Source organism: Lissotriton vulgaris, chromosome 11 (assembly GCF_964263255.1).
Source record: "Lissotriton vulgaris chromosome 11, aLisVul1.2, whole genome shotgun sequence".
NCBI lineage: Eukaryota > Metazoa > Chordata > Amphibia > Caudata > Salamandridae > Lissotriton > Lissotriton vulgaris.
Window position 1 is genome coordinate 485005621 of NC_141699.1, and position 25665 is coordinate 485031285.

At 43.0% G+C, this 25665-nt stretch overlaps 1 protein-coding gene across 5 annotated transcripts in view; it reads left to right on the forward strand.

Moving 5' to 3' along the window:
• LOC147682138 (guanylate-binding protein 1-like) overlaps positions 1-25665 on the forward strand; it is a 181940-nt gene that overhangs the window by 120200 nt on the left and 36075 nt on the right. For all 5 annotated transcript variants that reach the window (XM_086943545.1, XM_086943547.1, XM_086943544.1 and 2 more), the window contains 2 exons: positions 12687-12789; positions 14008-14201. In XM_086943545.1, the coding sequence (XP_086799671.1) occupies positions 12687-12789; positions 14008-14201 (297 nt within the window). The remainder of the gene's footprint in view (positions 1-12686; positions 12790-14007; positions 14202-25665) is intronic.

Genomic DNA, 25665 nt, shown 5'->3' on the forward strand with positions numbered 1-25665 from the left:
AAAAACACATTTATGTAATATATTTTTATTTTGAGTTGCTGGGGTTTTTGAGGGTTTGGGTAGGTAGAGACTTTACAAATATTATATAATAATATCAATTAATTTTTATTTGATATTATGTTATATTTTGGATGCTTGTATTATTTATATGTATTCAATTTTAAATTCATGTTCAGGGTTTAGTGTGGTATTAAGTTGAAAGTTAAAAAAAAAAAATATATATATATATATATATATATATAATTTTATTTTTTTCACAAAAAAAAACATGTTTCATGGACGTTATAGTTAGAAATTAGCATTTAAAAAACCTTGGAAATGCAATGAAAAAAACACAGTTTTCAGGGACCTTTTAGTTAGTTGGACATTTCACTCGAACAAAACCAGAGATATTTGGCTGTTATAATTAGTTGAGCTAACTATAACTCGCATCCCTGCAATGCACTGCTGATGACGTCACATATTACATCACTCATGACATAGTCAGTGACATCACTGATGACATCACTGATGCTTGCAATGACAGTTGTGCTCTCGCCCTGTCATTGCAAACTGCAATGTTCTAGGGGTAGGCACCCCATGACATTGCTGGAGCCGGCCCTGGGGGGTGGCGGTCCCCATGGCCATCTAAGGCTCCCCAGCATTTACATAGCCCCAGGGAGGTGGTGGTCCCCGGGGCAGGAGCCCCCCACACACTTATTTAATTTGAAGCCCCAGGTAGGTGGCGGTCCCCAGAGCTTGTGGGGGCCCACGAGGCCCCCCATCTCAAATAAATTAAATCCCTGGGGAGGTGGCGGTCCCTGGGGCTGTGGAGGGGCCGCGTATCCCCATGCATAATTAAAAAGGCCCCAGGGAAGTGGCGGTCCCCAGGGCAGCGGGGCCCTGCATATATTTTGCGCATTGCCCTCAGGACCTGGCCGCAGGCTTATTAAAACTAAGCGCGGGAGCCAGCGCTTCTGTTTTTTTGTTTTTTAATGCTTTTATGGGCCCTGGGACTCCCTGAGCACGCCTAGGGGGTCAGGGTGTTTCTACCTAACCCTTTTTCTTTTTTTTTAACCTTTTTCTTGTAACTCGGTTCTACTGAGTCACAATATGGCTGCCAACACTTCTTGGTTTGAAGTGTTGGCAAACCAATCAGAATGAAGCTTGTGAAAGGGAGGGTTCGCAGATCCACCGCGGTCACGAGATATCAATATTTTTTATTTTTGAATTTGTCAGGAACTATCGAATGGATTTACACCATTTAAAGCAAAAATGAGGTCCATCACGTGCACAAGACGAAAATGCAACTAAGTGATAGTACAGTTATAAGATATTAGCATACATTATACAACTATTGTGGATGCTGTTATGCCACTTGGCGCCTGTAAATCATATAACTGTACTATCACTTAGTTGTATTTTCACCATCATACCAGGTCCATCTTACACTTGATTGCGCTTGATTTCCACTGAGTGACTAATTTGTTTCCTTGACATGCATTTCAATACAATGCCAAACTTCAATTGTAACACTTGTTTTCAATTGTCAGTAACCTGTATTCACCATTTTTTGTACAGGGATCATGCGCATGTCTGCATTGTGTTTACAGCACCCATGCATGCTCCAAGATGGCCGCCACATTTGTGGTACTTGCATGACTTCCTGAACATGAGTTGCATTTTCGGCTCATGCCGGTGATGGACCTCATTTTTGGCACTGGGCGCTTTTATCTATCACCTTTATATCAGGTCCATGTTACACTCGGTTGCGCTTTCCACATAGCTATATATATACATACACCCAAAACCTCCATTTTTTATAAAAAAGAGTCCTTGCACTCTAGAGAGATTTGGGCATGAAACTCTATTTAATACTGTTCCCCCAGAGATGCGCTTCGGCAAGGACATGCCTTTGCCAATCTGGAAAACATCATGCCGCCTCTTGTTTTTTTTTTTTTTTTTTTTTTTTTTAAATTTTTGAAAACCTTTATTGTGCATGAAAGAAATAACAAATACGGGCCTACAACCATCCGGCCGGCCACGGACTCTCAATTAGCACTACAGTTTACATTATGGCGACACAGTACTGCATCAGAACCACTAGCGATCAGCAGACGAAAAACTAGAAAGCGTCACAGTACCGTGGCACAGGAGGAATGAAGGTTAAATTTTAAGATTTTTATGCAACTATCAAGATCAAATCGTATTGTTACGCACTAATAAAAGAAGAAATTAAGATCAAGGTCCATGCAGGTGGGACACAACATTAACACTGTATCAAAACCATTCGTATATCGGTAATCAAGTCCCCGCCAGGAAGGATGGTCTCACAATATCTACGCTACTAAGTAGCCATCGCAACCCATCATATGTCACTCCCATCCATCACCCCGCACGCCTGAACATGGACAAGGGAAAGTAAAATCATAGAAGAAACAAAAACAGGTCCCATAGAAACTAACATAAATGAAATATAACCCCCCACCCTACACACATGCAGAGGCTATGGCCTACCCCCCCCCTAGCAGCGTGCCTGTCGCCCTATAAACCCGAAATATAGTAAGAAAGAAAAGTCGGAAGAAAGGGGAAGAGACAGCAGGAAATGCAGAAAAAGGGAAAAGAAGACAAAAAGAATGAAAAATTGTCACTTTTGAATATAGGGAGGAAGAGAAGAGCAAGCTAATCTACCACTCCCAAAAAAGAAGGAGGCGGGGAGGAGCCCACACAGTAGTCAATCTCCCGGACTCCCAGCCCCTTGCAACCCCATCACTACGTGGAAGAAATGATCAGCGTCTGCGGAAGGGGAAGAACACACTGGTGGAACGGGCAAAGGAAGCCGAAGCAGTCCCAGCCCGATTCCCGCCCGCCCATGCATCCATCACATCAAATAAGGCCTAGCCCCGGCCCGTTCTGGGACGTCCCCCTGTGCCCGCCCATCCTGAAAAGCCCGAACCTGCAAGAAGAAAGGGAGAGTCCACCCCCACGAGAACAAAGGGACAAAATGGCCACACTCGGCAATGGAGAAAGTCCGAGGACTAAGTAGAATTCGCCAGTCACCAGCCAAAGTCAGTACTTAAATAAAGCAGCATGTATTTTAAACCGGACTCCCAGCCCACTCCTGACCTATATACCAACAACCACGACCCACTAGGGACCATCGCAGACACAGTCCGTAGCGAGGAATTGTAGCAGTAGTGCAGTCACACATTACGTCTAAGGATAATTCAGGCCAAAAGTCAACCAGCCAAGCAATGAAACCCCAGTGGGGACCCCCCCTTCTACACGTACCCAAGGACCGCCCGCACACCGAGCCCCCATCTACTAACCAGAAATCAACAGCTGCGCCCACCAAGTACGGCCTATTGTAGGGAAAAACCATCACACAGTGCACCTTCAAAAGTTACAGAGTAGTGTCAAAATCCAGGTCGTCGTCATCCAGGCAAACAAAGTCAGAACAAGGTCCCATCAACCCTGGCCCGAGCGTTGAAATCCTCCCAGGAATGGCCACTGCTGGACGCACACCGAAGACAGTACAAAGGGACAAGATGGCCGTCTCCGACGAAGAGGAAGCGTGTAAGGAGAGGGTGAATGTCCCCAGAAAGCAATGGGCTGAGTGGCAAAAAAGACTAGCTTCCCAGCACTCACAGAAGGAAGTAGCGCCGACAGGGGACAGGGTGAGGCTCCAGGGGCAAAGCCAGCAAAGAAGTCTAGCAGCCAGGGGATCAGCATATCACAAGAAGACAACGATGGCAGATGCAGAAACTCGGATTCCGGAGCGGAGAAAGACACTGTATCCACTACCACTTCGGCAGGAGAGGCGGCAACACTGTAGCCAGAGATCGTCAGCTTCCTTTCGGGCTCCTGCTGAAACACAGTATACGGGTCAGAGATGGTGGTAGGCAGCTGGGAAACAGAACACCACGGGTGCCCCAGCGCAGGCATTGCCTCGTCAAGCTTGCGGCACAAGTCACTAGCATTTCGCCGACACATTAATCTTAGGTCCGCGATAGCTGACAGGATATCCCCACGAGTTGGTGCCCGTTGCAGTCCCACACTCGACGATAGTGGGGTCAGGACAGGACGTCCAGAGGACAAAGAAGCGTTCTCTTCCCCGTCAGCAGAGATCGGCGCCATCTTCAACAGTCCAACGATAATGGGGAAGGAAGGGCGAGCCAAGGTTCGGGAGGCATCAGGTGGGAGCACCGGTAGGAGAGCGGCCCCCGGGATCGGATTGCAAATTGCGGAAGCGCCTTCGCCGCTGGTTCACAAAGCAGCCCCCTGCTCAGACGGCTCCGCCAACCGGAGCCGATTCAGCCCTTTGATCGCAGCACACAAAGAAGCGAGGGGGGAGGGGGGTCTTGTCCCGCCAGCAACCACCGCATCAAGGTCCGGAGTCCACAAGTTCCGATAGTGACCCCTCCATTTCGCTGCGTGGGCAGCAGGCACCCCTGGAACTACGACGCCTACACTAGACGTCGTCCCGGTGAAGCGCTGTCTCGAGGCGGCGATCGGAGCAGGGTCCAAGGGGTGCAATGGCGGACGGCTTGCAGGATGATATCTCCCTCCAGACAACTGATAGAGACATCGGAGGAACGCGGTCGCAATCAGCCCGTTCATGTCATCGTGTCACCGCATCAGGAACTCAGGATAGATGGCAGGATATCAGTGCGGGATTGAGAGGCTCGCGGAGCTAGGAGCCTACACGTCCGTCCTGTCGGCCATCTTGGCTCCTCCCCCGCCGCCTCTTGTTTTTGAGAGCCAGTTACATTTCCATCCTCGTTAGCATGGAGTGAATACTCATCTTTAAATCACTTTTAATAGCAGATTGGCATCAGGGTAAATGAAAAAGTCACAATGTGCATGGTGAGCATTCAAATTTCTCTCTTGTGCAGATGGTGACACACATAATATAAAGTTGTTACTTTTTTTTAAACGGCTATTAGGTCTCTCAGTTTTCATCTCCTTTCAGATTAAGCTCTCCCCTCTTTCCACTGCCACGAGGCAGTGCCCTGCTCCGTAGTCCTGAAAAACAATGCAAGCTGTGACGTGCTGATTTTCCAAAATGTCAGCTTTTCAAGATTGCAAGTTTGTCGTCCTCTCGCAGCGCTAAGCTGCACTTCTCACCTCATTTCACACACTTGCCAAGTGTCAGGTACGGGGGCTGAAAGGTAGCTACAACGCTTCTCCTCCTTCTTTGTGGTCTGCCGTTCTGCACCCGATCACAGGTGGTGCAAGGAATGACGCTACCACTACGCCCCATATACACACCCAAAACCTCCTTTTTTGAAAAATATAATGGGTAGGTTTTTAAATAAAATATGCAAAATCTGTGATGAACTGATTAATGCATTGTGTTAAATTTTAAATTGCCAATTATGTCTATTTATACATAGTTTTTATATGGAAAATATTATTTTGTATATACTGTTTTAGAATGTGTTGCACAGGATTTTGTGTGTTTGACTATATTTTATTTATTTTGTATTGAATTTAATATGTACATTTGCTCAATGTTAAAGAATAAATATTTATTGTGCAATTAATTAAATATTCATATTAATCTGTAAAGGTAAAATATTTTTCTTTTAAAGCTTTAATATTGCTTATGTCAAGGAGAATTGTTTTATGTTTTATGTTTTTGCGTGAGTTTTAGGTATAATATTTATTTTTAGATTTAGAAAAAATATTTATTTTAATGCATACATTTTTAAAAGCAGATCATTTTTATTCAAATATTACATTTTGATATATTTAATTTTTGTGAATGTTCATCATTTTAAGTCTAATATTCTTAGTAGTAAATGTAAACCCCTCCAAATGTATGTTCTTTTCTGAACGTTTGTTGGACTGGAGTTTAGCAACTAAATATGACCCCCTCTCTTTATTTGTTGGATTGAGTTTAGAATATCAAATCTGACCCCACCAATGATATTCACTTTCCTCAATGTTTATTACATTGGACTTAAAATAGTACATCATTCCCCCTCACCCACCCATGTATGCACTTTAGTGAACGTTTGACAGACAAGATTTAGAATAGTGAATCTAAACACTCCCATCTCTAAGTTTGACACTTTCCCCAGTGTTTATAAGACTGGAGTTTTAACAGTAAATATGAACCACCCGCCGCTAATTTTTATACTTGTCCCAATGCTTTAGACCCGAGTTAGAACAGTAAATTGTCCTCCCTCTCCCCAAAAAACTAATATATGCATTTTCCCCATTATTTTGTCAAACTAGAGTTGGACAAGTTAATATGAACTCCCCGTTTTTACATTTTCCCTACATTTGTTATAATGGAGTTAAAATAGTAAATCTGCCCCTTCGATGATTACAGTTTTTTTAGCAGTTGTTTGATTTGAGATACAATAGTAAAACTTTTATTCCCAAATGTATGCACTTTTTCCGACATTTCTGGAGTTACAATAGTAAATCCGACCCACACCCACCCAACTTTGTGTGCTTTTCACAATTTGTGTTGAACTGGAGTTAGATTGCATTTTCCCAAAGGTCTGTTAGACTAGATGTGGAATAGTTGATCTTTATTCCACCTCTAAAAATGTATGTATTTTTCCAAGTCTGTGTAGGATTTTACCTACCAGAGCATAACGTAATAGTGTTTTTTTGTTAATGCGTTTGGATTGGAGTTTAGTTACAACTTTTGTTCATTTTGATATTTTGTAGGAAGTATTCCATGGGTTTGTAATTTTAGAGTTGTTATATTTCTTTCATTTTTTTTATTGTGTTTTGTTGCCCAGTTATTTTTGTGTTTTAATACTTGACAACTACTAGTTTTAGTATTTTTTAATTTAGCTCTGATGGTTTAAAAATTATATATTAGGTTTAAATTTTTTTTAACTTGATTAATAATTTTACATGTTTATTTTGTTTTAATATGAGGCAAATTGTTTTTGGATCTTGTTATATTTATAAATGTAAAACCTTAATTTTAGGATTTCTTTAAATTATTTTATTGTTAGATGTATTTGCATTAATAAATGTTTCATGTTAGTAAATCAATTTCTACTTGTTTATATTATCCATGTTTTTAAAAACGTGCTTTAATGAAAGTTTAACTTTTTTAAATATACGTTTTACCATATATACTTGTGTAGTTTTTTATATTTTGGATCACAATTTTTTGTAGCTGATAGTCTTTTACTCTACATTGCAAGCCTATAATGTTGATGACTTGGTCCTCGATATTTGTTCAATATTTTTGTATGGCTGTTTTTTGTGGGCGTTATAGTGCAGTGCAACCGATTTACTCATTCATGTACTCATTCATCATGATTATCATTTTTCATTATATTTGTCATTAATTTGTTTTACGATTCTTCACTCTTCCCACCTTCACATATATGGTATTGCCAGGGACATGGAGGAATGCAGTAATTTTATACAGGACAGACTTTGGGGCCGATTACAATGTCGGGAGGAAAGCCTCCTCCTGACACCAACTCGGAATCGGAACCAACCGACTTGTGGTCGGCGGTTCAGCTGGCCCGATTATGATGTGACTAAACACTGATCGGTCAGAGTCCAATTGTTCCCTATAGGAGCTCGTGTTCCACCCTACAACCGGCAGTAACACTGACTCCTATGGGGAATTTGGGTGTGCCTGTGTAAATCCCTGCACCCTGTCGCAGGCACCCCATTGTGCAAGCCACATAGTGCAGGGTCTTACAGGAGGGTCCCTTAGGTACCCCCTCAGCCCCTAACTGGAGGCCACAGGAAGAAGGGGGCCCAACAGCCTTTTTGTGTTTGAAAGGTCGGCACGGAAAGGACGGAAATCCTGAGAAAGGAAACGCTGTCCATAGAGGTGTACGATACGGTTCCGACCAACACAGATACTCTGAGAGAGCCAGTCGGAACCGATTCAGAATGACTGCGCAGTTTATGTTCCGTCTGCGAATATCGTAATCGGTTGGTCAGAATGTAAACCAACCAAGACGGTCGAAAGGGCTCCGACTCGGTCGAGGAAATTCCAACTGTCAGGAGGAGGCATTCTGCCAGACATCGTAATTGGCCCCTAAATGTATAGGTTAATCTTTAAATAGCAATGTCAAGACAAATAGCACTCGAGTACGTATTGACTAAAACAATATGACTATGAGAGGTACTATACTTTCTCAATAACACATTAATTTATATTGACACCTAGAAAACACAAGTGTCGACTATTATAGCAGCATCCGTATTTTACATTGATAAAGTACTTACCCACATAGCTCATGAACCTTGTATATTGGACATTACTATATCAAAGATATTTTCATTCATAAGGAAAGGCATTAATATATACAGGTTTCAGAAACCATCCCCAGATGTTTTTGGAGTGTTAAAGAGACTGGATGCTTTGATGAAAAAATACAAGTGAACAGCAGAAGAAGCAACATAATAGACAGAGATAGAACTATACCTCACTAAGATGGCTTGGGGCCTGATTGGCAGCCAATGACGACATCTGAGCCCTCCTCAACTGAGGAGAAACACCATCTTTGATCATCCTCGACCTCTTGGCAGCCTTCGAAACCATATCCCGCCACACACTCATTGAAAGACTCCACAGATATATGATAAACATCGCTGACTGGATGAAGAATAACTGCCTGCAGATGAACTACAGACAAGAGGGAAGTACTGATGTTTGGTTACAGCAGCAACACATGGAACGACTCCTGGTGGCCATCAGACCTAGGACCTGCACCCAATCCACCTGACAATGCCAGAAACCTCTGACTCATCATTGACAACAAGCTCAACATGAAATCACAGATCAACACCTTCTCCTCCACTTGCGTTCTCTAAGTGTGCATGCTACGTAAGATCTTCAAGTGGCTACCCTTACACGCAAGACGCACCATGCCACAAACCCTCATCACCATCTGACTGGACTACGGTAATGTCCTCTACATAGGAATCACTGTACACCTTCTACAGAGACTTCAGATCATAAAAAACACTGCAGCCGGGCTCATCTTCTGCCTTCTCCGATTAACCCACATCACACCTCACCTCAGATAAGTCCACTGGCTCCCCGTACAGAAGAGATGCCAATTCAAGCTGCTGACCCATGCTCACAAGGCTCTACACAACCAAGGACCCGTCTACATTAACCACCACTTGAACCTTCACCAACCATTCAGAAGACTACGCTCTGCTTCCTTTTCACTTGCCCAAAGTCCCTGCAACTAATGAAGCAGAAGTAGAGAACGCGTCTTCTTCCACATAATTGCAAAGACCTGAAACAGCCTCCCCAAGCACGTCCAGAACACACATCCTGAATTCTGATTGGCCCTCAAGATCTGGCTGTTCGAATAAGCCTCCAGGGCTATCTGGTGATTAGCTGCGTTTATAAATATTGAATAATTGATTGATTTAGAGTTGGACAGTAATGTAAAAGACTCTATTTGTTTGAGTAAATACTTAATCCAGAGTACAATCCAGAAGTTGAATTCCTCCACCATGCTGTTCCTGTAATAAAAAAAAATCAAACTTGTGGATTCTCCTGGACTTATGATATCCTTTAGAAGCTGGATTATTTTCCTTCAACACAGAACCCTGAGATTGTACGTCAGAGTATCAATACTGAAATAATGTGCTGCAAACTACCGTAGGCAGCGTATCGACTACCAGGACGTCATGCAGGTACGTTTATAAAGGTATTATAGATTTACTGTTCCTAACTCCATATCTAGAAATGTATATCGTTATATTTTTTTTTGCCATACTACTGATGCTCTTTGACTTGATGTGCCATGGGTCCCTGCCAATCAGGTTCCCAGGGTCTGTGTTCTTTCCGCAAAATTGTACCTTGTACTCCCAATCGGCACCTCTCTGGCCATATGTCGGTCCCTTATAAAAGGTACCATGGGTACCAAGGGCACTGTGTCCAGGGAAGGCCGCTAAGGGCTGCAGCACTTATTGTGCCACCCTTAGAGGTCCTGTACCTTTACACACACACACTGCCGTTGCAGGCTGCATATTTTGGTGCAGAACAAAGTGAAGAGTCAACATGGCACACATACCTGTGTGCCATGCCAACAACCCACTGCCCTGACATAGGTCAGCAACCCCTCTAGATGGGTGCACTATACCAGTGGTGAGGGTACAGGTGCATGAGCCCTGTACCCCTACAGTGTCTAGATCAATTCCTAGACATTGTGAGTCCAGTAATGCCATTAAGAGTGTATGGTGCTGGGAGTTTGTCATTACGAACTCCACAGCACCATAACGGCTTTACTGAAAACTGGGAAGTTTGGTATCAAATTCTCAGCACATTAAACCAGCACTGATGCCAGAGTGGGATTTAATGAAAAATGCTCTCAGGGGGCATCTTAGAGATGCCCCCCTGAAAAACGACCAGCCTCTGGTTGGTTCCCTGACTGGTACACACCAGCATGCCACCACAAGACATGTTTCTAGACCCCTGAGGTGGGAGCCTTCTCTCCCTGAGCCCAGAAACCAAGCCTTTCCTGGGTGGAGGTGTTCACACCTCCCCCAGGCCAGAAAGTGCCATCTGAGGCAGGGGAGCTTCCCTTGCCTTGATGCCTTTGTGACACCCTCTGCCTCTCCTGCTTTCAGGCGCAGGCCCCCTTCCTGTCTCCCCTCCTTTTTGGCGGGAAGACAGGTGGGGGAAATTAGCCTGTCCAGAAGGTGTGCCCACCTCTGCCAACTCCACCCCTCAGGTGGGGGAGGTGAGGTGAAGCCCCTTTTCAGTGCCCGCCATCTTGCAGATGGCAGGCACTCCCCAATCAGGATTAGGGATTTTGCTCACTCCCACACGTGGGGTGAGCACACCCCGGGTGTAGTCACACTAAGGTCGGTAGTCCCTTGTCTACTGACCCTGAGACCCCTGAACCGCCCCCAAAATACAGTATTTAGGGGGCTACCCTGACCCAGAACTCAGACAAGAAACTACCAGAAGAAAACAAGACGAAGGACTGAACAGCCGTGCCAAAGCTAAGAAGAGGCGGACTCCCACTGACTTGGCCCCAGCCCTACCGGCCTGTCCCCACGTCGAACCTGCAGAAGTGAAAGTCCTGTTTGTCCCGCAGCCAGTAACCTCAAGAACCCTGAGGACCTGCCGTGCCTTCAAAACCAAAGACTTTGTCTCCTGTGAACATCAGATTTGCTCTCCCAAAGACTACATCTCCGGCGAAATCTGCTAGTCTGCACCACTTTGCACCCGTCAGCCGAGTGCTGACGGGTGCAAAGTGGTAGATCTCGGGTCAGGCGATCCTGACTCAAGATCCAGAGATCCCTGACCTACCTCAAGCCTCCAGCCGACTCCTGCAGCCTTAATCCGGAAGGTCCCCCCAACCGTGACCAGGAGCTGGCAAGACGATCCGACCCTAAAATACACCCCTGAATCCGACACCTCAAAGCCTTGGGTGGTCCAAATGACGGTGTCTAGCCAACCCCCAGCATACCAACTTACCTCTCCAAGTGGTGGTCACACCCAGAAGACCTTCGTCCTTGAGCCTGTAGTGTGTTTGCAAACCTGAGAAACCTCATTGAAAGTAACAGGGTGCCCGACACCAAATCCAGCACTCTGCACCCGGCTGCCCCAGTGCCGCTGAGAATGCACCTTTGGTGCTGCCTTGAACCACCATTTGACCTGAGCTTAAGTCCAGGAGCTTTGCTCCCACAACTTTGTGGCCTGCTCATAAGCAGGCCAACAACCGGAGGCCCCCTATCCCCCATTGGATAACATAAGGCCTCAGCACTCTGCATCTGACTGCCCTAAGGCCACTGAGGGTGTAGCAAGAGTGCATCCTTGACACTGGGGTACCCCTGAGTCTTCCCTCAGAATACCAACGCCCACAACCGAATACTTACTTTTGAACTGATAACCCTATTTTCCTCCACAGGATAACATTGGCTGTTTTTTTCTGTGAAAAGTTTCTAAGTGTGGAGTTGGAAAATCTATGAAAAGCTTTAAAACTGTAACCGAATAGCCAAAACGCTTTAACTTACCTGTTTACAGGAAATGTCCCAGTGTAGTATCCAGGTATACCACACTGTGTTAGAAAAGAAATCTGAAAAGTAATTCACATGACCTAATATTGAAAAGTCAATATAAAGTATATTTACAGTATTGCACAGTATTGCATTACCAGTAATTTAACTGTAACTAAACCAAAGTATATATACACGACTGCTACTCAAAACTGTATTATTATTGCAAAGTATTTATCACTTACCTGTGCCAGACTTGCTTGGTTATAGGAAATAAAATAAGTAAAAGAATATTTTTATACCAAACCAATTGGTCCGAAGTTCAGTCTTTGAGCGTGTGATATCATTTGCTTATTTAGTGTGAACAACAAATGCTTAACACTCCCCTCTGATAAAGTCAGAGTAAGGTGCTATCTACTTTTACCTCTGCCTACCGTTGGGGTTCCACAGGACTCTGTGCACACTATACCTCACTTTGGTATAGAATATACAGAGCCATCTTCCTACAATATTTAAAACCTAATGCCGGTGTTACCACCTGTCCAAATTGTGCCTTTAGTTTAGGACCTGGTTGTGATGAAAACCATTCTTACCTTAAAGTGATGGAAGAATCATTTGTCTACTAATATCTGACAGTGAGATGCAATCCTGTTAAGTGTCAGCTGCCTGATTTGTTCTGTACACATTCCAGATGTTTTGCTACCTTTTCAATTAAATGTCAACTATCATTGATCTTACAGGAAAACGAAGCCCTCCAGGAGTTCGTAAACTTAAAGGAATCTGTTGCAAGAGGTATCTTTCAGATGGATCAAAGCCTGACTGCAAAACAGCAGCAGATTGCTGGTATGTACTTACTGTTGTGTGCTGGTTATGATGAAGCTGAGTTCATTCCAAATATAAGAGACTGCACATGGTTGAAAAAGTTGAGAAATTCAAATATGACTGATGAAACATTTAGTATATTGCTATCTGTACTAAAAGTACTATCAATGGACAGCAACATACTCCCTAGATGCTTGTGATAGAGCTGAAAAAAGCTTTTGTAGCGAACAGTTATTTGACTGCAAGTACCACTTGGGACAGCAGAGTAATTAGATACATAGGGTCAATTGTATGCTGAATGGCCATCTGAGATGAGGGAGTGGGAGAGTGGAAGATCTTGTCCGTCCTTCAATCAGCTCTTTTTCCGAACTTGCTCAGTTTAGTTCTCTGCAGTGCATTCTTTGAATGTGATGCTGCTGTCTTATATTCAGATAAGCAAAAAAGAAGGGCCAATACTGCTCTATACTTTGATATCAATCCAATCAAAACATACAAATTAAACAATATGCTTTGTTTTCATATTTATGTTTGATTAAATATTTTATTATTTTGCAAAACATTTTTTTTACTTCATGAATTTGGTTCTTTTTTCACCAATTTTCATATTTCACAAGACCTTCTGTACACAACATATACATTTATCATAAAAATATTTCAACACATTATATAAATGTTCAACCATCAATCATACAAACATCCCTCTCATGCAACCACAGACAACATACACTCATATACTTACACTGGAATTACAATATTCACAGAATAATTCAACGCGACTTCTTTTGATCTTATGGCTCTGACTGTTAGAGCTATAAGATCAAAAGAAGTTGCATTGAATTATTCCAAATAACTGTTTAAAAAGAAAGGATTAATATATGGCATTCTGTGAATATTGTAATTCCAGTGTAAATATATGAGTGTATTGGTGAAAAAAGAACCATTCAAAGTATAGAGCAGTATTGGCACTTCTTTTTTGCTTACCATTAGCTAGTGGCTGGCTAAGCCTTGCTGTTGGGAGCCCAGACCCAGTGGTGGTTTTTCGTCTTATATTCAGAGGCATACCCGACTCCTCTGTCATTTCTCCCTTAAAGAGCAGTTCTCTTGCTATCCAACTGTGAGCATTAATATATCACTGTTCAATTGTCACATCACCATCCTCATTCATGGTTTCTTCACAGTGCACAGATCATTTGAGTAGGTTACTGATGTCACCATCTCTTTACTTATTTTCCCGATCAGAGGAGCGGGCGAGAGCCTACGCCATAGAGGAAGAGAGAAAAAGGCAAGAGATATTGGCCCAGCAGAGAGCTCATGAAGAATACATAAGGCAGAGAGCTCATGAAGAACACATCAGGCAACTAGAGCAGAAGATGGAGGAAGATCGACTGAATCAGCAGAGGGAGAATGACAGACGTATAAAACAACAGCTAGAGGTATAACTTTCACACACTTACTAGGTGTGCTTTCAAAACTTTCTATGGAGAGATAAAATCACACAGGAAAGCTGTTGATGATGGATGACTAACAGCTAGGGTGATGTATTGGTGAAAGGAGACAGTTACATTTAGTTATCACATCGTATAGATTTTCTACAGTAATGTCCTTAAGATGGTGACAAAAGCAAGTAAATGAGTAAGAAGCAGGAAACATCCGGGGCCTTAAAGCAGAGAGAAAGACTGGAAAGTACTGACAATCCTAAATACCTTTTTACTGTATGTCCAGGAACGAACATAGGTAATGTATGGTATTAACTTCTCCTGTAATAAATCTACACATACCATTATGCAATAAGTCTTGCAAGGAATCTGAACTTCAAGCTGGGTGTTAGGATACACCGGGTTAGACGTAGACTAAATGCGATGAAGACTGATACTAAATTTGAAAGAAACAATTATGGTCCTGCAAAGGTTAGTTTTCATTCGAGAAGTTGCTCAAGGCTTTGATAAGAGAAGCAGTGGCTCTTCTGCAATGAAAGGTCTGTCTATCTTACGACACTATAGATATCTGACAAATTTTCATAGGATCAGCCAGGAAAACTAAAGACTATTTATTCTGTGTAGTCATATCTGTGTTTTTTTTCAATAAGGTCATGTAAATCCTGCCAGACAACCATCTACCCTTTTTGAGAGGTCACACCTCTATGATGGGGATCTCTGTGCTGCAAGCCTCTGACCTGTTGGCCTTTCTGCCAAAGGGACAACAAGTCATAGTCACAGTGATCCCGTTGTATTTGGGGTGGGGCAAACGTCACTCAGTTTGGCAGAAATGGGTTGGGAAATTGTAGGTTGTCCACCACACATAGGGAGGGAAATCCCTACATGTTGGAATCATTTATATTCTTAATTAAAAACATAAACTCCCTCTTTGTGAGTTTTGCTCAATACAAAAGAGAGTGGCCACTTTAAACATTGTGCCCTTATCACAGCCCTCCAATGCTATGAAGGGAGCATGCACAGCAGCGGCTCCCTCCACAGCACAGACATTCAGGCAAATAGGTGGGATCTCTTGATAGGACAGCCATTACTCGAAAAGGAAGGCTAAATCTATTAACTCTGCCATCCTGGATGATGGTTTGCCAGGGTGTAGATGAACACAGAAATCTGTTCAAATTACCTTCCTTATTGAAAGGTGAAACCCACTCCCATCATCTTCTTTCTATGTCTCTTACTTAACCTGTGATCAGTGAAAACAGCAAAGTAGTGCAGGGGAGTTCAGTGGGTAATGTGACAAACATAAGTAATGCACCATATGGGTGTTAAAGAATTGCAACTAAGATGTTTCCAGTGATGTAAACAATGCCAGACAACCAGTGGTACAGGATTGGTGTCATAGTACCAAAATCAAGCAAGGAAATTGAGCTCCTTCACTCCCCTTCACCAGATGTAAGTAAAAGACATCCATAACTGGGGCACTTTGCCACCGGACCTGATCTAAACAACAACCCTACGAACAAAGACCACAAGTGCAACTCTTGTAATGTTGCCTGAAAAGTATATTGGAAGTGGTACGTAATGGACCTCTGAATAGTGGACATCTATCTCCAAGAGGCAATTTCAAAATAACGGATGTATCATGAAAGGAAAAACTGACATGATTGGTGAGGAACTTAAACCATTGTAAAATCATGCTCATCAATCCATTGCACCAACTACGTGTATTACCAACCACGACTTTATTGTTAATAAAAATATTTCTATCATATTTATACTGTCAAGCTAATGTAGGACTAAATTTGGACATTGTTGACTCCAAGAAACAAGCTCTGCTCTAACATTCACTACAGGAAGTTTGTGGTTAGCATATAATAATTGATTGCCCCTCATTGAGTACATAAATAATGCTGATGGTGTAAATTTGTAATCACCACACTACATCAGTGACATCTTAAGGATTTGCGAAGCCTCTGCAAGATATATTTTTTGGCCACTTGTTTGGAACACCTTTGAATTTGTTGCCCCTTTTTGGCTCATTCAAACCCTCATGATGCCAAACATTTTAAATTATATGTTAAAACTTATGAAAAAGTTGCATGTAAAACAGCTGAAAGCTCAGGTGTGTGCTAGCCAAATAGTACCTAAAACAAACATTTGCAATGCAATAGGGCTCGCATTATTAAAGTTTGAGCTATTGGCATTGGTAAATAATGCAACACCAATAGCTCAAACTTTAATAATGCGACGGTTCGTCGGAACTTTCAATGCAGGGGGATAGAAAGAAATAGAGTTTCTAGCGAGACTTAGAACAAACTATGCCATACTCTCACTAACACAGAATTGAAAGATACAAATATAAGAATGGCCACAGGAATTATGTGAATACGCAGCTGCTGCATTTTCCACATATACATAGTAATTTACTACATTTGCCATATAAGCCACCATCTGCTGCATATTCTGCAAAAGTTTCCAAATATGCAGCAACACATTTTGTTGTGCAGTGGAAGTACCTTCGCAAAGGTTGATTGGTCACCTTTCTGTTTATTATTACTGCATCTGGATGTTACACTGGTACTAATGAGGTGAAACCTGCATCCAAACAGTGTTAATCATTTTAAAAATGACAGTAATTAAATAATACTACCACAAAATGTGCTGCATAATTTGTCTTTTACTTAATTTGGACAGCACCCGCCTCCATTATGGTACTCAACGCCAAGGCCAAGGAGTTAGCCGCACGTTGGTTAACTTCATCTCTCAAGGTATAGAACAGGAGACAACTGGCCGCATAGGTAGCTGCATGAGGACTGCAGTCATTGAGGATTCGCACTACTGCCCCCATCTGTAACTACACAGACCATTACAGGCACGCATAAACTTGTCCCTATTCTACTGTCCAAAGTCACACACACAAAACAACTAAGGCATCGGGGGAGTGTCCCAAACCTGCACAGGAAATGCGTTTAGTTCGTCTCCGCCGCCCGTCCTTCTGCGGGATTGTGTCATGTTATTATTATGTACCATGACTAACTTGAGCAGAAACCAACCCTTCCTGGCACACATCGCACCTGAACAGTTTAGCAGCGAGGAGGTGGCAAGAGGGAAGATGCTCACATTGCACTCATGTGACCGACTCACACCATCAGCAGGTGTGCATGAGAACCATGATTGGGCGATTGGGGAGGATGCACCCGCAGGTTTCAACAAGCACGAGCAACAAGTTTGCAGGGCGCTACACTGCTCAATTTTGAAATCTTGCTCAAGTGGCAAAATACTTCACTAGTAAGTAGTATCTATTGCTTAGATTATTAAAATCTGTAATTTACAGAGTTTAACAATTTACTGTCCACCTAGCAGAAAACAAGCATGGTAAAGCCAATAGGCCTGGGCAAATTCTCTTTTTTACTTCAGACCGACATACCAAGTTTCTTCTGCAAATTAAAAAAATAAAGCTTTATCCTGTGTTCTGGTGCAAACTAGAATTGTGTTCCACAAAAAAAGACAGAGATACATCTGAAGATGACATACAAATGACACCATGCACACAGCCAGCCAGAAACATAGATGTGACCCATCATCCCAATCTGTAAAAGGTACTGCGCTTCCTTTTGAGGAAAAACACTAGACTGTGTAACCTCCCCCCACCCCCAAGCACACACACACACTACTCCTCCTCCCCGCCATGAGAAACGGAAGATGCAGTGTTCGACAGTTTTAGGCACATGGAGATCTTGCTACATATCATAAGTAAAACCTGGGTAATCGGGGTCACAGTCAAGGCGCTGCTACTCCGCGAAAGAAAGAGACTAATTTTGTATGTAATTTAAAGATGAGACACATCAAACACTACTTTTAACTAAAGTTGCAACACTAACGTCCTCGGAAAACACACTGCTTACATTTCTCACTCAGTTTGTGTTTTATACCAACATTGTAGTTATTTAGCATGTACAAAGTAATCCCTGAATAAAACTTCAATGAAACTCGTCAAAACGTATTCGAAGAAAAGCTACAGAATCTGATACTAAAGAAAACGTGCATTAGTGTAGGTTAGGTAAATTTAATGGCCATCTTGAATGGTACGGTTTCTCTTGATGAAATTAAAAGATGTCCAGCCAACGCTGGTAAAACAGACACTATTTAGAAAACTGAAAAGCATCGCAGCTCAAACATTCCGACAACTGCTGGAAAAGCTCTTCTCTTTGATGGAATCATTGCAAGTGAAGAAGCAGAGTAAAAACAGTTCTACAAAACTGCCTGCTCAGCCCGACACTCACCTCGATCCATTTCTGACCCTTGCTGAAGGCTGCCTCGGAAGCCGGCTCCTGCGGGTTGCTTCAAAGTGAAATGGATTCAAAGAAAAACAGAAGCTCGCGAGTGGTGCTTGCGCCACTGTGAGCCATGGCCTATTGGATGTCTATTACGCGATTGGTTCGCGTAATAGACACCAATAGGCCATGCGCGTAACAGACACCAATAGGCCATGGGCGGAGCAATGCGCCCGCCTTTGGCCAATTGCGTGCAGTCTTTTATAAAAAGACGCACGCAAAGGCCAATAGCTGCCCACTAAAGGAAAAGCACACGCACAAGTGTGTGCGATTCCTAGGGCAGCTTTCAAACCCCGTTTTTCACCTACTAAAGGACTCGCGCTGCACGAGCACTGCTACGCAGGGCACGAGCCCTAAAAAGCTTTGACGAGCTATCATAAAGCAATTGCTTTTTGAGGTTGGATCTAGATTTTTTTTTACTTGCAACAACAACTATCTACAATTCTGTGTCTAAAGATAGAGATAGGGAGAAGGAATGTAGAGTGAGGCATAGGAGTACAGTACTCCATGATGCGCCGAAGAGAGAGAGGTAATGTAAAAAAAGAACTGAATTAGACAGAGGTAAATGCAGTCAGAGGTACCGATAGACAGTGAGGCTTACAGGGACAAACAGAGATGCAAGGTACACAGAAAACAAAATGAGAAGATGCATAGAAAAATGAGCCAACTAAAATGAGTAGTGAAAAAGAAAGGTAGACATAGGGGTGAAAGGTAGAAAGAGAAATGTAGCGTAAAGTGAAAAGAGGATATCAACAGACATTTGTGAAATAGAGAAAGAGAGATGAGGTTTATACAGGGATAGCCAGTTGTGGGAGAAATAGATGGTGAAGTAGAGCGATCTATACAGAAAGACTGAGAGAGATAGTTAGGGTGGAGTGGGTGTGTTGAAATAAAGAAGGAGGCCTAGAAAAGGATATGTTTGTATGAGAGAGAGAGAGGTAGAGTGGGAGAGTTGCTGGGGAGAGTTGCTGATAGAGAAGAAGTAGTAGCAGTAGAGTAAGACATTTATAGAGGTAATGGAATGGGAAGAGAGGTAGAATGAGAGGGTAGGGAGGTGAGGTGGTAATCTAGTGGTGAGGTAAATTTCAAGATTAGGTAATGAGAGACAGATAGGTGGGGTTGAGAAAGAGGTGCGGTCGAGAAAGAGAAATCAGATAAAGTGTCAAACAGTGGTGAGGTAGATGAAGGACTGAGAGAGAGGTAAAAAGGTAGGGTAGCAGAGCCTTGGAGAATGGTAAGCTAGAGATGCGGTTGTGTGAGACATTAAGCAGATGGAGGGGAGATACAGGAAGATCAGATGGAAAAACAGCAATGAGGTGGGAAAGAGGGATGAGGAAGAGAGATAGATGAAATAGAGTGAGGGAATCAAAGGTGAAATATATAGAAGAAGGCACAGAGAGTGATATAGAGAGAGGCATGGTCATGAGAGAGAAATAGAGAGAGATTGAGTCAAAGAGGTATATTGAGAGAAAAGTGAAGTAGCCAAATGTGAGGGAGCTGAGATAGAGATGGAGAAGGCACATAGAGAAGTAGATATAGCAATAGAAGTAAGAGAGAGGGTTAATCTAGATGAGGTGAAGTAAGGAGGGAGAAATAAAACAAAGATTAGTTTTCAGTTTTATTGACACCCACTCCCTGAGAATGTGAGGGATAAGTCTGGGCAGGCCAGGCAAGTCAAAGTCGGAGGCAGATTGATCTTTTTTTAGTGCAACACAGCAAGTAGTCAAAGCTGTTGCAAAATTGCCTGCTACTCCCAACAACCCCTGCAATGGTGCACAAACAGGCTGCCTAGCACCACACACAATCTTGGCTCCATTTACGGAGGTGTGCACGTGCTGTTTAGCATAGGATTTGCACTGAAAGCATGCCCTTCCAGAACAAAATCTTATTCCTAGACACATTCTTAAACATTCCACACCAGTCTGGCTTTCTTAGTGGATCAGACTTTGTGACAAAAACTATGGGTGGTTACACTAAACTGCCCAAGGTACACCCAAGTTGCGGCTTCTAGATTAAAAGTTGTGCGAAGCAACACAAAGCGCCATCGTCATTGCAGGGGTACGACCAGATCGGAAGTTTGGTGGGGGCGGAAGTGGCTAACAGGTCAATCAATGGAGGCGGGGCTAACACTTCAAACAATGGGGCAGCACTATCCTTAAAGCAGTACAAGAAATAGTAATAAATTGTACATTGTAAAGATATTGATCAAACTCAATATGATTAAAAAAAAAATCTTCTAGTGGATTTCACAATGTTTATAGGGGCACATGCATCATTGTAGGAATTTGCATTTCCTAAATTGCGAAAATTAAGGAATCGCAATTTAGGAATTGCAAAATCCTATCCATCAAGAAATCCTAAATTTTTTTAGGATTTCTTAATTCTCGGAATTTGCGATTCCTTAATTGCGAATCGCAATTATGGAATGGCATTACATTGATTCCTATGGGCTTAGAGGCCCATAGGAATCAATGCCGTTTTGCATTTCTATTTTTTGGAATTCGCAATTTGTTGATGCATTGCAAGGGTGCAGAGGGGGGTCCAAAGGACCCCCCCCTGCACCCCTGAAATGTATTTTAAAGTGCATGTATCACACACACATGTCCTAAGGACATGTGTGTCTGTAACATGACACTTTCCAAAATGCATTTTTGTGCTTTTTTAAAGAATTTCGCAAATTAACACGAGGGTCAACCTTGTGTTAATTTGCACTTCCTATTTCAAAATTCGCATTTTTTAAAAAAATGATGCATTGCATTTAAGGAATTGCACAAATGCGATTCCTTAAATGCATTCGCATTTTTAGGAAATGCAAAAAAAAAGCGAATTTTGAAAAATTGTTTCATGCATCCCAAAAACGTATTTAGGAAGCGCAAACGGCCAAATTTACCGATTCGCACCGTTTGCACTTCCTAAATAGGTTGATGCATGTGCCCCATAGAGTACTGATTTTAACTTTAAAATGGGGAATGAGTGAGTGGACAACTAAACAGCAGCTTCTACAGATTCGATATAAAGCACTTTAGAATCAGTTTTAACAAAGTTATCCTTTAGTTATAAGACCTTTTTCACCAGCTCTCTTACAATTCCTTCTGCGAAATGACAGTGAGCTCATAACATTTTTTAATTCCATCTTCAAAAACATGCTCCTCCTTGACTAGCAAACAAAAAAATGATTCCAGTCTGCTCATTGGGGAGCTAAAACATACACTTGTTTGAGGCTGCACAGATAAGCAGGTGTCAGAACGCTCAGCTTAGTAGGATAATATACTTGATTTTAGGTTGTGTGACTGGACAGTCACATGTTGGATGCCTAATCCATCTTGCATTTCTCCTGATAATGAATACGTCAATACTAATAAGTTGGCAATATTACAATCACTCCGCCGGGCTATCGGAAAAGTTTGGCTCTGGTGGTGATGGAGTAGTCACTGCCTTAGCCAAATCGAAAGTCCACCCACATTCAAATTGAGCAGGCGGCCTGTCCTTCATGTTGGCGGTATGTATACTCCGTTGCAATGGATTATACATACAAACCTCTGCAATTAAATTGCTCCCTTATCCCCTTATTACTTGTTTCACAATACTGGGGCTGATTTACCACTGGTAAATGCGCATGAAAATTTACTGTTTCCATCAGGTAAATCCGGACAAATACAGTGCAATTACAAGCAAAACCGCATGGGATGGGAAATTACTGTCTGAAACCAATCTTTCTGGTCAGTAATAAAACACAAATCTTGCAGTTTCATGGAGTGAAAAACATACATCTACCACCTGCTCTGGCGGTTAATATATACAGGGACCAATGGATGGGGTGAAGAGTGAGGAAGTAAGAGATGGAAGGAGCCAGTTATTTATGGCAGGTGGGAGCACTTTATGGTGGCTCATGTCAGAAAACAAAAGGAAAGGAGGCTAAACCCCATGCAATTTTACTATGCAGAATTACCAGATAGTAATATTGGGTCTCTTTCTCATTCACCTGGAAAAAACGGTTGTGGAAAAACTGACCCCACTTCGTATCAGGTGCAGCGGAAGTCCATGAGGTAATTCTGCTCTGCCTAGCTTGTAATGATGGCCTAAATCAATTTGTACATTTAGCAGCAGCCTATCTTACATTGTGAGTAATACCATTTTTTAAATAATGACCTGTATATTCTCACTGCTTTCGGTCACAGGGTGAACTTCGTGACACTATAAATACACTTCACACACTATTCCCCAGTGCACCAACCAGGATTCAGTTCTGTGACTACACACACAGACTTCTGCAGCTATCGCATTAACCCACTAAACGTTTCTAACAAGCAATAATGCATTTCCCACCATTACTTTCATTTGGATTTATACATCCCACCCCACCATTGCACTCAGGGTCACAGTTAACAGACTTTAAAAAAAAATGCATTTCAATCTGTGGATTGAATACGAAATGCTTTGTACGAGGCTGCCATTGAGGGAGTCGTTATGTCTAGCGCAGTCCGGCAAACATCAACTCAAGACCTCTTTGTTTCATGGAAGCTGCAGCAGCCCAGGCTAAGAAACACGAAGCAGAGGGGGGCAGCTAAGTCCTTTTAACCCAATGGGCATTGGTCACCAGCTTTACTGAGAAAAAGGCAACTTTTCAGTGTAAAATGCTTTTTACGCTGGAAAATTGATACCTTTGCAAGAGATTTGCGTCACTTCTGCATCATTTTGCAATTCCGATACCAATTATGAGAGGATTCTGGAAGATTTATGTTCGAGGCATATGAGCTGCAGATTCTACACTATGCATAGATCGCCACCTAGTGTTGGGCCTGGATGTTTGCAGTTTGTTGATGTCCTGAAAAGTTCTTTGGAAGTCACAAGATAGGTGACTCATCCTTAGGACCACATTGCGCCTGGGCATCGGCTCCATCCCCAGATTGTTTTTTTCAGCCATTGGGCTCGGATGTGTTTCCTGCGCTCCGGTTTGGAACCAAATTTCCTTTGGCCCGCAATCCTCACCCAGTTCGACGGTATTGTCTTGATCGCGTTCTACGATGCGATTCGCTACCAACTTCGAAGTCTTCGATTCCGGTAGTCGACGAAGCCCTTCGGGCCTACCTAGGCCTCACTTTCTGGATCATGGAAAGGACGCCATTCAAGAAGTGTCCTGAATGTGGGTCGAAGTTTCCCCATACCGATCTACATGAGGTGTGCAACCTGTGCCTTTCACCGGAGCACGAGGCCAAAGACTGTTCGGCGTGTGCCTCATTCCGCTCCAAGAAGACGATTCGGAACCGATGAGCTCGAAGAACTATGGCCCGCTTGTCAGCTCCGATTCCCGACAACATCTTCCAAGAGGGCGTCGACGTGCCAGAACATGCCAAAGAGAGTATCGGATCATCAGATGCCGAAGACTCCGACATCGAGGAGGTCACTCCAGCTCAACGGGTCGTAAGTAAGACCGTCCACCCCACTCCTTCCTCGACGCCATCTAAAAAGGCTTCGGTGTCACCCTCACCTTCGGGCTCGGGTGCACACCGAGACATTGCTTCTAACGCCCCGCCCTCGGGCCCGGCTAAGAAGACCACAGAGCCTTCAGGCGGCTCGGGCTCGAGCCAGCCTACTTCCGGTGCCGACCCAGTACCGACACCGAAGGAAAAGCCATCTTCCTCTTCTGTAGTGTAGTTCCTATTTTCCCAATAGGCCCTGCGAATTGGAATGACATAAACAGTAGTATCGACGTAGAAGTGCGGATCTTCCAGGCCTCCACTGACTATGCTAAACTTAATTGGGTTAGTTACCAACTAGCTCAGAGGTCACTAGAAACTTTCTTGACTGAATAGGAAGTGATCAGCTTCCCTGCACAGCCAAGAAGGGATTCAGTTTTCCAACAACCGTGCAACATGACAACTTTGCTTCTCAGATAAGAGTAAATCTCTAGGGTCGTGTGAAACAATAGACAGTTATTTTACTCAGTCAGTGGTTGTGCAGTTTTCTTTCACAATATGTAGAGAATAGAGAGACGGGCGTTTTCAATAAAGGGTAACATTTATTGAACAGAATTTCTTCTCGTACAAGAGAAATGAATTGCCACAATTGCAAGACTTGTTATTATAAAAAGTACGTACAGTAAGATGAGTATTGCGAAATAATACTGTAAAAGCATTGATATTGTTTCTTAGCCATACAATGGTTTTAAAATGAATAAAACATATATACATTCATATATACATTAGGCTAAAATACTCAACTGGTGCTTCTAACTACGCCTACCCCAGTGTACCTGACCTAAGCCTAATACTTGGGAGGGGAGTAAGTAAGTAGCTTTAAGTTAAGTTGGTTTTGCCAAGGTTTGCTTCAAGAATTCTCTCTAAGGGTTTAGTCAACACCATACCTCTGGAATAGAATGATGGAGGTCTGGTATCTCCTTCAGGGGGTCGATATCCCAGTCACCCGCAAGGGTAGACTAGAAACGCCGGAGCTGGATGTCTCTGCAGGAGAAAAGACAGCGTCTCGCTTAGCGCGTCGAGGAGGAGGAGGGGGCAGCGTCCGTGGGCAGTTTGCATCTGCTGGGCTCTTGCAGGGGACGGCTGTTCAGCTCCTAGGTTCACCACACCATCGTTCGCTAGTTAGCAGCGATAGCAGTAGCGATAGCAGCTATGGTATCATCAGCATAACAGCAGCTTCGTCAGCAGCGATGGCATTGAGGCAGCTAGCAGCGTTTGCTTAAGGCAACGTTGGTAATATTTATACCTGAAAGGTGCCTTGTTTGACGTAAGTTTTTGGACATAAGACGCCAATAAAGATGTCACTAGGAAGTGATCGTCTATCAGTGCTCATTAGAGTTCTATTACTAATCAAAACATAGCAAGCGGGGATTTCCAGGTTGCTGAGTTTTTATCTTGTTGAAGAACTCGGGGTGTTAATCTAGGAATCTTAGATAGTAACTTCTGCTATGTCATTGCACTAATTGGTTGCAAAGAAAGTGGCAGAGAAGGCGATTCTGAAATGTGGCTCTGTTCGTGTGAGGCCAGAGACGAGTTTCTGAACATTGCATTTGATCAGTTATGCCAATATAGGGAATAAATGGATTTTTAGCCGTATAGGGGCATAAGGTTACAGTATCGATCAGGGTCCTAGATTAGAACGCTACACTTCCACGT